This window comes from Solanum stenotomum, chromosome 3 (assembly GCF_019186545.1).
Source record: "Solanum stenotomum isolate F172 chromosome 3, ASM1918654v1, whole genome shotgun sequence".
NCBI classification, from domain to species: domain Eukaryota; kingdom Viridiplantae; phylum Streptophyta; class Magnoliopsida; order Solanales; family Solanaceae; genus Solanum; species Solanum stenotomum.
The window spans coordinates 55,971,909-55,990,561 of record NC_064284.1 but is presented as its reverse complement, the minus strand read 5'-3'; the positions used below and the strand labels follow the sequence as shown (position 1 = coordinate 55,990,561).

At 35.4% G+C, this 18,653-nt stretch overlaps 1 protein-coding gene across 7 annotated transcripts; it reads right to left on the bottom strand.

The window, feature by feature from the left end:
- Positions 1–1,799: 1,799 nt before the first annotated feature.
- On the bottom strand, positions 1,800–17,111 carry LOC125860632 (uncharacterized). Of its 7 annotated transcripts, none has more exons than XM_049540628.1 (8): positions 17,089–17,111; positions 16,847–16,958; positions 15,870–15,971; positions 15,526–15,777; positions 15,113–15,232; positions 14,759–14,856; positions 14,169–14,379; positions 1,800–2,421 (listed from the first exon to the last, which is right to left on the bottom strand). In XM_049540628.1, the coding sequence occupies exons 2-8, from the start codon at positions 16,935–16,937 to the stop codon at positions 2,336–2,338; spliced, it is 960 nt and encodes a 319-aa protein (XP_049396585.1). In that variant the 5' UTR covers positions 16,938–16,958; positions 17,089–17,111; the 3' UTR covers positions 1,800–2,335. The 7 variants fall into 7 exon arrangements, with proteins under 7 accessions (XP_049396585.1, XP_049396586.1, XP_049396588.1 ...); XM_049540629.1 differs by lacking the exon at positions 17,089–17,111 and adding an exon at positions 17,031–17,063; XM_049540631.1 differs by lacking the exons at positions 16,847–16,958; positions 17,089–17,111 and adding an exon at positions 17,031–17,085 and having other exon boundaries at positions 15,870–15,963.
- Between the last annotated feature and the right edge of the window lie 1,542 nt (positions 17,112–18,653).

Genomic DNA, 18,653 nt, shown 5'->3' with positions numbered 1-18,653 from the left:
TTGATAAAAATAAATCATGCATTACTTATCCCTGCACTACTAATCTCTGCATTGCTAATCCCTGCTTTACTAATCCCTACGTTATTAATCTTTGTACCAAACGACCCCTTAGTACAATAGGACTTGAATCTATCCTCATAACTTCAATCAATTGCATAATAGGTCAAGGTACTGCGAAACTCAACCATAGACCTTTAAGTTATAATCACTTTATAATGATACGCATAATTTAATTAAACTTCGATAAAATAAAAATATAATCAGTAAATTAATAACATGATAAAAGTTAATCAACCACATTTGACAAATCATAAAGAGTTGATAGCTTTAAGTAGTCAACAACCCCATCATTAGTGACATAAATAGGATAAAAACTTTTTGCAATTGGCAGCTAATTATTCATTTGGATTTGCTAAAATTACAATAAGATTCTGAAAATTTTCAGGAAAACATTTTTTTTTCTTAAAATTCAAATTTAGAACATTTCATGTTGTTAAAGTGATAAAGGGGTTGATGGGTTTGTAAAGGGAATTTTTTTATGGTGTTTTGGGTTTGAAATGAAGGGAGATAAGCAAAGAAATATTCATATAATTCATCAGTAGACTTGCAAAATCTTCAATTCTTCATGATTAAAACCAACTTCCGACTAGAAGTTATTACATTTGTGATCTCTTAGTATTGTACTAATTAAAATGAAGCAGCTGTTAATCTTAAATATTTGAACCGATTGGAGTAGTCAAACCTAATTATTGTGGATTTATGATCTTTCTCCATAATACAAAATAAAATAATCAATATTAAGAGTTTAGAAATATTAACAGAACAATACTCCAAAATAAACATAAAACTTACCCATTTTCGGACAAAATCTTACCCAAAAATTCACTAAAGAAAATAAATTCTCATATATAACCGACTTGCATTATTATTTAAAGTATCCATAAAAAATTTAATCTCAGATCAGACCATTAATAAAAATAAAATGTTATCTGTGGAAGTGATTCCCAAATCACACCATTGAATTTGTTTTGAAAATTAAGCAAATATGAGTATATATATTTAATTAATCTCACTTAACTTCTTTAACCTTTGAGCTTTGTGCTGATAACGTGTTATAATATAAAGATAATATATAAAAACATGAATAGCAAAAAACTAGAGAAGAAGAGAGGAATAATATGACAAAAACAAAGAAAAGAGAACCGAAAGTAGTAGAGGAAGAGATATAAGAAATAGGAAGGGAGTAGTATCTTTTTTTTTGTGTGTATTTTTACATTATTATCAATGTCATTTTATAGGCATTATGACTTGGAGTAGTCATAATGCTACGGTAACAAGGTGAAGTCATTCATGACATCCACCAAATAATATGTTTACAACAAATTACTAATTGTAGCTCATTTTTCACTTTTAAACATATTATCTTTACTTTCTAAAATCAAAATAGCTAAATACATATGTAATATATTTCTAACACAATTTTCATATCGTAAAACATAAACTAATTTAAATATTTAAAATTTAGGTATAATACATTTTTAATATCATTAATAAGAGAAAATAAACAACAATTGCAATATGTTTTGAATTCAATATATTATACATATTATAGACATGTTTTCATGCACGTGGTGAATAAATAATTAAGACATTTTAATACAAGTGTATTACAAGTATTATATGTGAATCTCAAATGTTTCAGTATTATTTAAATTAGTTTATGTTGTTAGAATTGTATTATATTTGTTCTGGAATAACAATTACCAAATTCATAATAATATGTAATATTGAATTCAAATTATATTACAACTATCGCTGATATTTAACATACCCTTAATACAACTGTTCAAAATTTCACCTCTTATCCAGTGAATGACCCACCACTAGACTACCAGTATCTCTAACCAATCCCAATACAAGTCACCATGCAGTCCACCTATCCATAAAGCAAAAAACAAAACTTCTTTTTTTCTCCATTTTTTTAGTGCAAACAACACCATTAACAAGAAATAGCATACACTTTCAGTAGATAAATCTATAAATATTTCAATATCCATCAAAATATGGCAACTAGTTGCGATGACATCTACAGTCTGTATCATATTAATCGCCAAGTCGCCTCTATGACAACATTCATGTGCATTTTTGCTTACATCTTGATGGATGGAGTTGCCTGATAAAATAATTGATGCGCTCGGAAACTAAACCATAATAAATGAATATGTTCTCAAGTTATGGTTATGTGGTTATCATTGGAACCCCTTTTTCCTTAACCTTCCGTCCCTCTCTTTTCTAGCTTATAACAACTCCCTTCCAGAAAAATTACAGTATTTGTTTAGTAAGGTCGAAATTTTCTTGCAGCTCTCAACTGCTGTATCCTTTTCTTGTCCTGCTCGAATTTGCTCTGCAGCACCATGATCTCTGCATATAACAAGCATGTTAGCGGTCATCTGAGAGTAAAAACAAGCAAGCAAGCATATTGAGATTCAGTTGCTAGTAGAAAAACAAGAAGAAATCAATTGCGCAAAGTGAATGGCCTGCTCGGATGCTACAAAATTGTCAATGCAGAGACTTTTAGGAGAATCTAAGCTGACATGGATTATTGATGGAAATTTTACACAAATATACGAGTGGGAGTAAATTATTTAACACATAATTCAAATAACACCAACATCTATTTTCTTCCAAACTCGTGTGACTTTTAAAAAAGGCCTAATAGCTACCTGCAGACCGTAAACCAAGATGCACCTTTGCGCTTTCCCCCTCTACACAACCCCATCAACCACTTGATAACCAGTTTCACATAGTAGGAAGTAGTAATTCTGATTGTCTTTTTTTTACTTTGTACAAAACCAGCTTCTCTACACCAATTATTCTTGTTTCTCCTATCTGTTACTAAATTTTTTTATTACAAACTAGCTTCAGCTTATACGTAGTCCTTATTCCACACTAAGATGAACATTTGGCCGGAAAAGTAAGGGAAACAAAAAAGAAACTATGTATGAAGATAGTTCAAGAGTTGAAGGAGTAATCTAACATCTTTTGCCAACACAAAATAAAGAAAGAGGGCAAAAGGGAAACTGGGATAGGTTTAATGGCCAATTCTCAGTTCTGCCACTTCTATGGATCCAAAATCTTATTTCTCATCCCAACCTTAAAACAAAAGATGATGATTTCTTCCCTAAAACAAAGTTGCCAGCCCCAGTATCAATTCTCAACCAGAAAAAAAGGTTTTAATATTTGGGGGATAGGACAATGACGACGAGAAGAGAGTAAACCAGAAAACATGGAAAACAAAGAAGGGGACAAGAAACTTCAGACTATTGGGTGCGTGGAGGAAAAAGAGTAAGTTGGGCTTGGGAAAGGAGAGAGATTGTGCCAATTTTCAGATCTACCAGTAGGTTTCAGATTGCAGATATATGGATGTAAGACAAGAAGAGTACCTTGACGGAAGATTAAGACAGATTCCACTCAACCTTGAAAAGAAACGATTTCAAGAACAAGCACATATAAAGATATAACTCTTTGACACTAACTCAAATCCAAGGCTTTTCTTAGGTGGCTTCAAGTACCAATTTGATGTATTTCGAGAGATTGTCTCAGGCTCAAACTTGACCATATGCCATGACAAGCATTGCTGAAGCATTCAATATATTGATAAAGATGAGAGCTCACCTTTTTCACTTATTTAGATACCAAACAATTCATTCAACGATTCAGAATGAGGCATTTGTGGAAACAGTGCAATACTGTTGATTTGTAAATATGTAAGTGTGATCAGATATGATTTTGTAGGATTTAAATTGATCTGATATGCTATTGAATAGGTTAGGATATTAGATCAATAAAATCATCCTTTGATTCTCAAATCTGCCAGAATCAAGGAATTTGATTGCTAGATAGTTTGGTTTTCTATACTATAAATTTGTATCTCTATGGATGAATAAATAGTACAATTTTAGTACCAAAACTTACATGGTATCAAAGCAACTTCATTCTTGTGTTGCTTATGACTAAAACAGCAGTTACTGGGTTACATCACCCAGCAGCATCGATAGAAGCCGAGAGTTCTATTAACAAAGCTCCGATGAACCAAGGCAACGATTCTTCTCATTTTTCTTTTCAGCTTACTACTCACAAGCTGAATGGAAAGAATTATTTGGAATGGGCACAATCTGTTCGTTTGACAATTGATGGCCGAGGAAAACTTGGACACCTGACTGGAGAAACGAGAAAGCCTGAACTAGGAGACCCGAAAATGTACGCTTGGAGATCAGAAAACTCGATGGTAATCGCTTGGCTACTAAACTCCATGGATCCTTCCATAGGTAAGCCATATTTGTTTCTTCCCACTGCTAGGAATGTTTGGGAGGCTGTTAGAGAGACTTATTCTGATTTAGAGAATGCCTCTCAAATTTTTGAATTAAAAATTAAATTGTGGAAAGCTAGGTAGGGGAAGAGAGGTGTTACTATTTATTATAATGAGATGGTTTCCCTATGGCAAGAATTAGATCAATGCTATAATGATGAATGGGAGTGTCCTAAGGATAGCGTGAAAGCAATGAAAAAAGAAGAAAATGAGAGTGTTTATCTATTTTTAGCAAGGTTGAACCAAGAATTCAATGAGCTTCGTTCTTGAATTCTTGGAAAAAACCCACTACCCACTTTGAGGGAAACTTTTTCTAAGATTAGGCGAGATGAAACAAGGAGGAATGTTATGCTAAAAATAGATCTCAATCTGGAAACAAAAAATATAGATTCTTCTGCTCTAGTTGTTGAGAAAAATGAAAATGATAGGAAAAAGAAGCCATGGTGTATTTTTGCAAAAAGTACTGGCACACTCATGAGACTTGTTGGAAAATCCATGGAAACCGTCTAATTGGAATAAAAAGAGGCCAGACTGTTAGATATTTTAATTAATTAATCTAGTTTCTGCTTTCCTAGTTTTAAGGGTATATGGTTTATATTTCCAAGTTACTGGAAATGTGTGACTTAGTAGGTCAGTTTTAATTTCTTTTATGGCTTAGTGGTTGAGATAATGTAGGATGTGTATTGCCTTTATAAAGGTTGTTCATTGTTTCAGTTTAGTGAGAAGTTTACCACCTCCCAAACTCTTCTGTGTTTATCTTGATTTCTTTCCTTCCAGTTTTCCAATAGTGGTATCAAGAGCCAGTGAGGGTGAACGTGCTTTTAAGTGTGAGTGAGCGATGGCTTCAGAGATTTTTGTTCAACCTGCTATTCCACGCTTTGATGGTCATTATGACCATTGGAGCAGGTTTATGGAAAACTTTTTGAGGTCAAAAGAGTTCTGGGCAGTTGTTGATGGTGGATTCCAAGAACCTGCGGCTGGTATTGTTCAAACAAATGCTCAACAGACAAAGCTTGAAGCACTGAAGTTGAAAGATTTGAAGGCGAAGAATTATCTTTTCCAAGCCATTGATCGTTCAATATTGGAAACAATTCTTTGCAAGGAGTCAAAGCAAATTTGGGACTCCATGAAGAAGAAGTACCAGGGAAATGCAAGGGCAAAGCGAGCACAACTTCAAACTCTACGAGGTGAGTTTGAGACCTTGCGTATGAAGCCGGGAGAGTCGGTGTCAGTGTACTTCTCATGCACTATGACAATTGCCAACAAGATGCGGATTTATGGAGAGAGGCTTGAAGACGTCACCATTGTTGAGAAGAGCCTGCGGTCCATGTTGCCAAAATTCAATTTTGTTATCTGCTCCATTGAAGAATCAAAAGATCTGGATACTCTTCCACTTGAGGAATTACAAAATTCTTTGATGGTTCATGAGCAGAAGATTGTTCAACATGATGTAGGAGCAAGCATTACAAGTAACCACAACCTCCAAAGCAGAAGGAGCAAGTGGAAGGGAAGAAACGCTGAGAAAACTGAAGAGGGAAATCGAAAAAAGAATGGTCAGCATGATCGTGATCAACAACACTCGTCCAATGGGAAGGCAAGGTTTGCAGATAAGTCTCATATCGAGTGTTATAGATGTCACAGTTATGGTCATTACCGTTCTGAATGTCGTACAGATCTGAAAAATGCACGTGGAGAGAACTCTAATTTTGTAGAAGTAACTAAGGAGGAGGAGGTCTCTTTGTTAATGGTGAGCCAATCCTCAGAAGAATACCACAAAAGTTTATGGTATTTAGACACGGGCTATAGCAACCATTTGTCTGGAGAAAAATCTGCATTTTCTGAACTGGATGAAACTTTTTGCACAACAGTCAAGTTTGGGGATAATTCCCGTATTGTTGTCAAAGGGAAAGGGAAGGTGAAACTCCAAACAAAGTCTTCTTCTATGCAGATTATCTCTAATGTTTTCTTTGCACCAGACCTGAAAACAAATCTTATCAGTGTGGGTCAACTTCAAGAGAACGGCTACGAGGTGTCTATCAAGCATGGAATTTGCAAAATTCGAGATTCTAATCTTGGATTGATCGCTGAAGCTAAGATGACTGCAAATAAGCTTTTCCCACTTGATATGCATAATATTGGCTCTACCAATTTTTGTTTTTCAACAAAGTTGAATAGTCGAGCATGGCTTTTGGCACTACAGATATGGGCATTTGAATTTTGGAGGACTGAAAATGTTGCAGCAAAAGAAGATGGTTACGGGTCTTCCTAATTTTGATATGCCTGTAGATATTTGTGAAGATTGTGTCATTGGAAAGCAATCTCGCGATAGCTTTCCAAAAGGAAAAGTATGGAGAGCTAAAAGGTAGCTAGAGTTGGTTCACTCGGATATTTATGGACCAATAAACCCAATATCCAACCGAGGAAAATGTTACTTTATAACGTTTAGTGATGATTTTAGCCAAAAGACATGGGTTTAATTTCTGCAAGAAAAATCTGAATCTTTTACCAGTTTCAAAAGCTTCAAAGCTCTTGTTGAGAAGGAGACAGGATGTTCCATTAAGATTCTTCGTACTGATCGTGGAGGGGAGTATCTTTCACAAGGATTTATAAGTTTTTGTGAGTTTCATGGGATACAATGACAACTTACAACAACTTATACTCCTCAACAAAATGGAGTATGTGAGAGGAAGAATCGAACAATCATGAACGTTGTGCGAAGCCTTTTACAAAAGAGCCATGTTCCAAAAGTTTTTTGGCCTGAAGCAATTTGCTGGAGCGTTTATGTTTTGAATAGAAGTCCTTCTCGTGCTATTCAGAATATGACACCAGAAGAAGCTTGGAGTGGACAACAACCAAATGTTCAACACTTGAGAGTGTTTGGATGCATTGCATTTGCTCATGTTCCGGATCAGAAAAGGACAAAGCTTGATGACAAAGCCAATAAGTGTGTTTTCATGGGTGTTAGCAGGGAGTCAAAAGCTTACAAGTTGTACAATATTATCAGCAAGATGGTGATTATCAACCATGATGTGGTGTTTGATGAAGATAATTTTTGGTCGTGGGAAGAAAAGCCAAACAACCAACAACTTCCTTGGGATCTTGACGATGGGGACAAGGAGCAAAAGCAACCAGTAGCCGATGAAGGTGCTTCTACCTTGGTACATCAAGAAGGCACCAGCTTCCAACCTCAACGAAATCGAAGAAGGCCAACATGGATGGCAGATTATGAGGTGGGTGTTCAATCTGGAAATAAAGATTCATCTACATATTTAGCTTTATTTTATGGTTGTGATCCCGTAAGATTTGAGGATGCCTATAAAGATGTAAAGTGGCAGAAAGCAACGGATGTTGAGATTGCCGCAATTGAAAAGAACAATACTTGGGAGCTTACTGATCTTCCAAAAGGCCAAAGGTGAATTGGAGTTAAATGGATTTATAAAACCAAACTCATTGAGTCTGGTGAAGTTGATAAGTATAAGGCGCGCTTAGTGGTGAAAGGATACAAGCAAGAGTATGGTGTGGATTACAAGGAGGTTTTTGCTCCGATAGTCAGACTTGATACCATCCGATTGGTGTTGGCATTGGCAGCTCAAAACAATTGGCCGATTTATCAACTAGATGTAAAATCAGCCTTTCTGCACAGAGAGTTGCAAGAGCAGGTATATGTTGATCAACCTCCTGGTTATGTGATGCATGAAAGTGAGCATAAAGTTTATAGATTGAAAAAGGCTTTATATGGGCTAAATCAAGCTCCCCGAGCTTGGTATAGTCGCATTGATGCATATTTTAATGTGGAAAATTTTAGAAAATGTCCATATGAGCACACTTTATACAAAACTTGAAGATGGGAAACTTGTTATTGTATGCTTATATGTAGACAATTTGATTTATACTGGGAATAATCCTGTATTTCTTGAAAAGTTTAAGCTATCTATGATGACTGAGTTTGATATGTCTGATCTTGGCTTGATGCATTATTTTCTGGGTAAAGCAATCAACTAGTGAAATATTTATTTCACAAAAGAAATATGTCCAGGAAACATTACAGAGGTTTGGAATGCAGAGTTGCAATTCTGTTACAACACCAACAGAGTTGGGACTGAAGTTGGAAAAGAATCCTATAGGAAAGAAGATTGGCAACACTCTTTTCAAGCAACTTGTGGGATGTCTGATGTATCTAACAGTCACCAGGCCTGACATAATGTATTCTGTTAGTCTTGTTAGCAGATACATGGAGCACCCAAAAGAGATTCATTTGTTGGTTGCTAAAAGAATTCTCAGGTATTTGCAAGGTACCATTGACTATGGTATTCTATACAAGAAAGAAGGCAAGTCGGAGTTAATTGGCTTTACTGATAGTGATTTTGCTGGAGATAAAGAAGACAGGAAAAGCACTTCAGGTTATGTGTTTATGCTTGGATCTGGAGCTGCTTCTTGGTGCTCCAAGAAGCAACCAATTGTTACATTGTCCACTACAGAAGCAGAGTTTGTAGCTGCAACTGTGTGCGCTACCCAAGCAATTTGGTTGAAGAAGATATTGGCTGAGCTTCATGTTCGACAGCAAGAAGCCAAGAACCAATTCTGATTTACGCTTTCAAAGAATTCAGTGTTGCATGGACGGAGCAAACACATAGATGTTAAGTTTCACTTCCTTAGAAATCTCACGAAGGAAAAAGTTGTTGATGTTGTCTACTGTAGAAGTGAAGACCAAGCTGCTGATATCTTCACTAGGTCCCTCAAGCTGGCAACATTCAGAAAGTTAATGAAGCTACTTGGAGTGTGCACTTTAAGGGAAAGCTACGGTGAATGATGTTATTAAGCTGAAGTCGTAGACTTATCAGTTTAAGGGACGGTTTGTTAGATATTTTAATTAATTAATCTAGTTTCTGCTTTCCTAGTTTTAAGGGTATATGGTTGCTATTTCCAAGTTACTGGAAACGTGTGACTTAGTAGGTCATTTTTAAATTCTTTTATGGCTTAGTGGTTGAGATAATGTAGGATGTGTATTGCCTTTATAAAGGTTGTTCATTGTTTCAATTTAGTGAGAAGTTTACTACCTCCCAAACTCTTCTGTGGTTATCTTGATTTCTTTCCAGTTTTCTAATACAGACAACCATGGCAGCCAGGCCTTTCAATGTACCAGCGAAGAATCAGGGATGAAATCTTCTCCAGAAATGCCACCATTCACCAAGGAACAATTGGAGCTACTGCACAAACTTCTCCAATCTCAACTCCAAATCAGTAAACCTGATCCTCCTACTCCTACTTGTTCTTTTTCCCAAGCAGCTAATGTACCTTCTGTTTTTTTGAGAACAGATTCTACTGGTATTAATTCTTGGATCATAGATTCAGGGGAAAGTGATCACATGACATGGAATTCCCATTTTTTCTTGTCGTACATTCCATCCGCAGGAAATAAAAAAGTCAAAGTTGCTGATGGTTCCTTCTCAGCTGTTGCTGGAAAAGGGGCAGTCAAACTAACCCCTTTTTTGACTCTTGTTGATGTCCTTCATGTTCCAAAATTGTCTCATAATCTTTTGTCCATCAGCAAATTGACTCAAAACCCGCCCCCAAGGCCTAGCTCAAGTGGCAAAAGGTGGAGGATTTGTGGCTTAGGTCGCAGGTTCAAGCGCCACACCATGCAAAGCGAAGCCCGGTATTTAAGTGGAGAAGGGTAGAGGGACGGGCCCATTATCCACCGAGTTTAAAAGGCTATGATTGGTCCAAAGGGCGGGTCACAGACGGATTTCTCGGTTATCAAAAAAAAAAATTGACTCAAAACCTTGATTATCGTGCTATCTTTGACTCTATTTCAGGACAAGGTCTCGGGGAAGATGATTGGCAATGCTAGAGAGTCTGAAGGTCTCTATTTTCTTGAAGATGGTGACAATTCAATAAATCTAAGTTCAGCTTGTTTGAACTCTGTTCTAGTTGATAATAAAGTCATGTTATGACACTATAGACTTGGTCATCCTAGTTTTCATTATTTGAAACTCTTGTTACCTCAATTGTTTATGAATAAAAGTTCATCCTCCTTTGAGTGTGAAATTTGTGAAATGGCTAAACATAGGCGTTCATCTTTTTCTTCCCAAAAATATCATGCAACAAAACCTTTTAAGTTGATCCATAGTGATGTTTGGGGACCTTTTAGGGTAGCAGCTATAAATGGAAAAAGATGGTTTGTGAGTTTCATAGATGATCACACTAGACTAACTTGGGTGTACCTATTGAAAGATAGAGGGGAAGTAAAACATATGTTTGAGGCTTTTTATGTTATGGTTGAGACACAATTTTATGAGAAGATTCAAATATTTCGAAGTGATAACAGGAGAGAGTTTTTCAATGACCAGCTAGGCAGTTTTTTCACTTCCAAGGGAATAGTACACCAAAGTTCAAGTCCTAATACACCCCAACAAAATGGAGTAGCTGAGAGAAAAAATAGGCATCTTATGGAAGTAACTAGGGCCTTAATGTTCACAAGTGAAGTCCCTAAATTTCTCTGGGGAGAAGCTCTTTTAATATCCACCTATCTTATTAATAGGATGCCTTCTCGTGTTCTAGGTTTTAAAACCCCTTTCAGTATGTTTAAGACATATTTCCCTAATTCTAGATTGACCGCTGACCTATCCTTGAGAGTCTTTGGGTGTAGTGTATTTGTTCATATTCATGATCATAATAGGAGTAAACTTGACCCACGTGCTAAGAAATGTGCTTTTGTTGGTTATGCCCCTAGTCAAAAGGGATACAAGTGCTATGACCCAAATACTAGGAAGGTCATTGTCACAATGGATGCCACATTTTTTGAATCTCAATTGTTTTTTGGAACTCATCTTCAGGGGGAGAAACATAGAGAAGATTTGAGGGATAATAAGGATCCTCTTGACCTCACATGTAAGGAAAAAAATGATCCAGGTTTCATGATAGATACGGGAAATAGTATTTTTGGTAATAACCTAGATAAGGTAAGAGATCCCAACATAAATATTGAAAATAAGGAAATTGAGACAATACAGCTTCTTCATGATACAATTAATGACAAGAACAAGGAACAAACAAAGGAATTACAAGTTTACATGAGAAGAAACCGGAACCAAGAAAAAGAGATCAAGGACTCTCATCAGAACCAAATCTCCACCCCACAAGATCTCATTGATACACAAGGTAATTCTATAGAACCTAATTCTGATTTGCCCCATGTTACTTTAGACCTTGATCTTCCAATTGCTAAACGTAAAGGGGTAAGAAAAGTCACCAACCATCTCATGTCAAATTTTGTGTCATATAGGAACTTGTCCCCTTCCTATATAGCTTTCCTTTCTCAATTATCTGGAATGGAGATACCGAGAAATGTGCAGGATGCTTTGAATGTTCCCAAGTGGAAAAAGGCAATTCTAGAGGAGATGAATGCTCTTGATAGAAATGAAACATGGGAAATGGTGGAACTGCCACGTGGAAAGAAAACAGTGGGTTGCAAATGGGTGTTCACCATCAAATTTAAGTCAGATGGATCCCTGGAGAGGTATAAAGCACGTTTGGTAGCAAAAGGGTTCACTCAGACCTATGGGATTGACTATCTTGAGACATTCGCTCCAATTGCGAAGTTGAATTCAATCAGGGTTCTTCTAACCATTGCTACCAATCTTGATTGGCCCCTTCAACAACTAGACGTCAAGAACGCATTCTTGAATGGAAAACTTGAAGAAGTCCTCCGGGTTTTGAAGAAAGGTATGGAACTAGAGTGTGCAAGCTAAAGAAATCTCTCTACGGGCTCAAACAATCTCCAAGAGCTTGGTTTGAGAGGTTTACTTAGTTTGTAAAAAAACAAGGGTACACTCAAGGGAAAGCAGATCATACCATGTCCATTCAACACTCTCTTGATGGAAAGACAACTATCCTATGTCGATGATATCATACTTACAGGAGATGACTTGCCCGAAATGAAATTTTTTTAAAAACAGTTGGCTGGCCTCAGAGTTCGAGATCAAAGATTTGGGCCAATTAAAATATTTTCTTGGCATGGAAGTAGCAAGATCAAAAGAAGGCATTATGGTGTCACAAAGGAAGTATGTACTAGATCTTCTAAAAGAGACGGGTATGAGTGGTTGTCGTCCAGCTGAAACACCTATTGATCCAATTATGAAATTCGGAAACAAAGAAGAAAATTCAGTTGACCAAAGTCAATATCAGAGACTAGTGGGAAAGTTGATCTACTTATCACACACTCGGCCTGATATAGTTTTTGTTGTAAGCTTAGTGAGTCAATTTATGCACTCTCCATAGGAAGAGCACCAAGAAGCGGTCTACAGGATTCTAAGATATTTGAAAAGTTCACCAGGGAAAGGTTTGTTTTTCAAAAAGGGACAAGAAAAGGGCATTGAAAGCTTTACAGATGCAGATTGGGCAAGTTCTACTATTGATAGGAGGTCTACATCAGGATATTGTACTTTTATATGGGGAAATCTAGTGACTTGGAGGAGTAAAAAGCAGAATGTTGTCGTCCGTAGCAGTGCTGAAGTTGAATACCGATCTATGGCCAATGGGATCTGTGAAATGATTTGGCTCAAGAAGATGATGGAAGAACTAAAAATGTTGTTTGTGTTACCAATGAAGTTGTACTGTGACAACAAAGCTGCCATAAGTATTGCTCACAATCCACTTCAACATGACAGAACAAAGTATGTTGAAGTGGATAGGCACTTCATAAAAGAGAAGATTGAAGAAGGAAACGTGTGCATGCCTTTCGTCACAACAAATTAGCAAATTGCGGATATTTTCACAAAAGGCTTGTTTAAACCAAAGTTTGAAATTTTTGTAAGCAAGTTAGGCATGACAGATATTTACATGCCAACTTGAGGGGGAGTGTTGATTTGTAAATATCTAAGTGTCATCAGATATGATTTTGTAGGATTTAAATTGATCTTATAAAATCATATCTGATATGCTATTGAATAGGTTAGGATATTAGATCAATAAAATCATCCCTTGATTCTCAAATCTGCTAGAATCAAGGAATTTGATTGCTAGATAGTTTGGTTTTCTATACTATAAATTTGTATCTCTATGGATGAATAAATAGTACAACTTTGGTACCAAAACTTACAAATACACATGTAGATCAAATTACTAAAACCATACTTCTCTTCCAAGAATCAAATAATAAACAACATAGTTTGTGTTTCATATGGAAGAAAATGTTTTCCACTTTGCTCATGTTTGGTTGGTCAAATTTTTGGAGAACATTTTCTCTAGGAAAACAAGTCCTTAAAAATGAGGAAAATAATCTCCCTAGTGAAAGTAGGGAAAATAAGTTTCATACGTGGTATTTCCAGACTAATACTCTCCAACACACCCCACCCCACTCCTAACCCCATAGCCCCCATTCCAACCACCTCCACACCCCTAGATGCCCATGCAACCACAATAGTGTTTGACTAGATTATATACAAATGTTTTTGGGACAATATTTTCTGCTTATTTACCAAACACGAGAAAATAATAAGAAACTTACTTGGAGGTCGAAAACATTTTCCTTCAAACCAAACACACCCTAACTATAATAGGCCAATTAACACTTTGAAAAGGATAACCCTCTTCATCCCAGATAGTTTTCAACGGGGCGAGGTAAGATAAGAAATAATGCATACTTGTTCACCCATAAGTTTTTTAATGAGATGTAACATTTGAGAATCTTGCTCTTCCCCTTGTATGAAAAATGTGACCAAGGATAGGAAGTAGATGAAAATTGGAATGGAAATGGAGCAAGCGAGTATCAAGAAAATAAAAAATACAATGAGCATACCATTTCTCTTTGCTTCTCTTTTTTGAAACCGGTAGAAATCTAAACCCACATCTTTCTTTTTCTTTTTGTCCATATTATCCATGACTGCAGCTTGGGAAACAGAACCAACTGCAATTCCAGTTTCAGAATCAGTTGTCTTTTTCCTTCCTTTGTGATGTACGACAACAGTCCAGCCATCTTCTGCAGCAAGGGCTTCTTTTTCTTTCCTTTCCTGTATGAACAGAATAAGCCAGATATGAAAGAAAAAATTAAGAAGAGACTACACTCCAGTTCATCAAACAAGAAAACATATATGTTAACCACATATAATGAAAATAAAATCCAACCATCAGATGTATAGAACATGATTGGTTCAGGGCATTAACAATTTTTTTATAACATCATTTTCTGTCAGTCAAAACATTTCAAGATTACTATGAAACTTTATACATGATATGAGCAAAATTCTGCAAAAGTTGTCCATTTTCTTTCTAAAAACTGAAGCATTAACCAGCTCTAGACATAACAAAGCTCATAAACATCCTAGCATTCCTCCAAGTACTTCAACAAAATCATTAACAGCAAAAGAACATTCTGGAGAAATGATGTACCTGTTCCTTTTTCGCCTCATAAGAAGTAATAAACTCATCAATTCTTTCTTGCAACACCTTCAACCCAGGCCTACTCTGGTAATAATCGAGTACCCACTCTGCAATAAAGGAGATTTCTTCTTAATAAGGAAGCAAAATGATATAACATTACTGGACTAAGTGGCCACATCAACATTTTTCTGAAAGGCAAAAAGGGGGATATACAACAGCAGAATAACTTCGAAACTGCATCAATGATTAGAGTTTCTCCTTGAGATAATTGAGAAAGAAAATCCAACTTCCAATCTCAAATGTAGAACACGGGAGCCAAGCAACAGGTAAGTGGCAATTTTTCAGGAATATATAGGTTCTTACTTCTCATTCCTTTTGAGCAATCCTCATCGCCAGAAGATAGTTCATCAATCTCTTCATATCCTGCTTGTCCTCTCTTCTCCACCAAGTTGTCTTGCGTTATTGTGAGGGAATGATCCTTCTCTGCAATTTTGACAACATCATTTGGCTTGCCTAGGGGTAAGCAATATGGTACTGACAATATCATCATGTCTATTTAACAGTTAGAAAAATCAGTCTAGTAAAATTAATTCCTTTTCTCCTTTGTACTCTGCACAAAAATGGAAATGTCACTTTAAGAGGTGTCTTCCTGAACTCTTAGCTCTTTTTAAACATACAGTAAAAGGAAATACGAGAGAGAGAGACAGACAGACAGAGAGAGAGAGACAGAGAGAGAGAGAGAGAAACAACTGAGACACTAGAAAATCTCTCCATACCACTTTTCTGATCTGAATCATCATTAGCCTCAACATAATGATCAACAGTCTCATTTCTCCGTACTTTCTTCTCACATTTTCTCTTCTTCTTTCTGGATTTCCTTTTCTCAGCAGATACATTATTTTCTTGACCAAGTGCATCTTCTCTTTCATTAGATTGATCAATTTCCAAACTTTCAGTTTCATCAAGTTTGACATCTTTCCTCATCTTCCTCTTTGCAGATTTGTTCTCTTTTTCTCCATCCACATTATCTGATTCATCAAAACTAATCAACAACCAAAAAAAGATTGCAGCAATTTGATGATCACAGTAAAATTCAAATTGACTTTTATATGTCGATTACCTTTATAATTTGAGAGATGTACTTCATCTCTTCTTCTAGTTAGTACATGAGCTCTCTTCTTCTTCCTCTTCTTTTCTTCCATTGCCTTAGCCAACTTCTCCTCTTGCATAAAAGGGCACAAACAATATCATTGTTTGGTAGACGTCAAACTAACAACTGTGATAAGAAAAATTGCCAGGTAAAGGAAGGAGTTCTATAATAAGCTTTTTACTGGTTCACCATAATGTATGGGCACCCTACTTCCCAATCTTTGGCTCATTCGACAAATCACGTTTTACTGTATCTAGAATCCTAATTAAACCCAACGCCATTTCCTTCCATAGAAATTTATGATTCTTGTTATAGTACTACACTAAAAACACTCTCTTGATCACATATTCCCGCTCCATATATTTTCTAAGCAATCTGATTCAAATACGTAACAAAGACCCTCATAAAAGAAAAACCAAGCTTTCAACACAGATATACAAAAGTTTCCTTCAAAGAGAAGAGCACCTCTATTAAAACCTAAGTTGTGCAGACTCTTCACTTTGGATGCTGCACCGATGTCGGATTCTCCAGAAATACACTAGTTTTGGAGAATCCAACATCCACCCAATGACATTTTTGAAGAGTTAGAACAACATAGGTGAACTGAATAAAAAGATAAGCTTAGCAAAAACGGACTCACTCCTCGAGAACACCTAAAGATGAAAGTAATCAGAAGCCTAACTTTTTGAGTCATCCATAAACTATGCCCATTTAGCTTGAAAACTAAGTAGCTCAGAATGTAAATATTTTAATCAAACATTCAAAAGATAGTTAATTTTTTTTTCAGGAGAACGATTGTTTATTATACTTTAATGTCACAACAACAAAACAAAAGCATATCAAGTGAAATCCCAAATTAGTTAAGAGTATGTTCTATATGCACATTCATTCATTCATCATATTCATCATAAAATCAATGAAAGATGGAAACTTTAAGGCAATAATACCTTCTTTTTGGAGGAAGATAGCTCTACCCTCTTTATTCTTTTTTGATTTCTTCTTTTTGTTTAGCTTTTCCAGTGAACCCTCAGCTCCCATCCTCCTCTACCCTTCTTTTGTCTGTCAATTTTATACCCAAAAATTAGCAGAAAAAAAAGGAGAAACCCACAACATCATTATCAACTGGTATACCAATTATCAAGAAAAAACAGAGTACAGAGGCGGAGAACGGCTGAGGACGGCGCCGTACCTGCTTCGGTTTTGTGAGGAGAAAGAATAAACAGACTTCTTTTAAATTTTTTTCTAACAAATTTGTCTTTTAAGTTTTGTTGAATTTATACGCCACCAAAAACTAGCAGTTAATATCCCAATACGTGTTATACTTTCTAACTCACTCAATTTTGATTTTTAGGTTTGTTTGCAAAGTTACCCCTACTGTCCAACAATAATTATTCACTACTGATTTGGTACATCTAGAGGTGTTCGTGATTATTAATTAAAATCAAAATTAAATCAATATAGTCGGTTTTTTAAATTTCTAAAACCAAACCAAATTAAACGAAAAAAATAATCGTCGATTTGGTTATTATTGATTTGGTTCGGTTTGGTTTAGTTTTTCTAATTTATCCGTTTTGAAAGTAATAGTAATTTTTTTGAGGACTTACGTCGATAGATACAAATATCCAGCACATGAACAATCCACCAAAAAGCCATTGTCGGTTCAATTAAGCAATACTAGAGTTATCACTACACGAACAAAGTGTTTCAATTAAGAGAAAGTGTGACTATTTTTGCGAAGCATGGTAGGTAAAGACTAAAATGGATTTTAATGAAATTGGACTTAGGATTGTTATAGTTGGGCTTGATAAAATTACAAAGTTAAAGACTTAAGTTGATTAAAATTTAATAAAATATTTATTTATGAATAATATATAAATAATTAATAAAATTTATATATCTAATTTATCGGTTCGATTTGGTTATTTTTGCGGTTTATTTTTAGTAAAGCCAAAACCAAAACCAAACCATATAATATTGGTTTTCAAAATTTAAAACCAAACCTAACTAAATCCAACCAAATATCGGTTTTTTAATCGGCTTGATTCGAATTGTGGTTCGATTTGGTTTTTTAATCATAACCATGAACAGCCCTAAGTACACCCATTAAGAAACAATAAATAACAAGGGTAATAATACTATATTATTCTTTGACTTTTATTAAATTTAATGCTTTGAGAAATGTGTTGGATGATAAAAAGTGGAGTATTTAATAGCAACGGTAAAATAGACACAAAGAGTAATTTAACTCTTGATTTTTAAAATTAGACAACATTGTTGGACAACTAGTTTTAGTATAGTCAACAACTATTATTGGACGGAAGGAGTAATTAGAATTACACATACATGTCTGTTTGTCACATTATAATTACAAATGTATTGTTTGAACTTTGAATGCACATGCGATCATAAGATTATATTAACTTTTAAAAATAATATTTAAAATTTATATTAGACAAATAAGAAACTTTATAAATAAAATTAAGTTAAATATTTAAGATAAATTGTCTTTTAAAAATATATTAATTAATAAACATATGTTCTTAACTAATATTATAAAAAAATGAGTTATTGTAACGACTTGTTCCCGTCGTTATGGATAAACCAATGGGGAAGGAATTTGGGCCAGAACACTTCTGAGTAGTAACTTGGAAATTTCCAGCCTAGGCTAGACTTGGACGAAATCTGTGTCAGGTGAGGTCTAGGGTAATCCGGTAATGGATGGAGGATTTGATTATGAATTTAATGATTTAAATG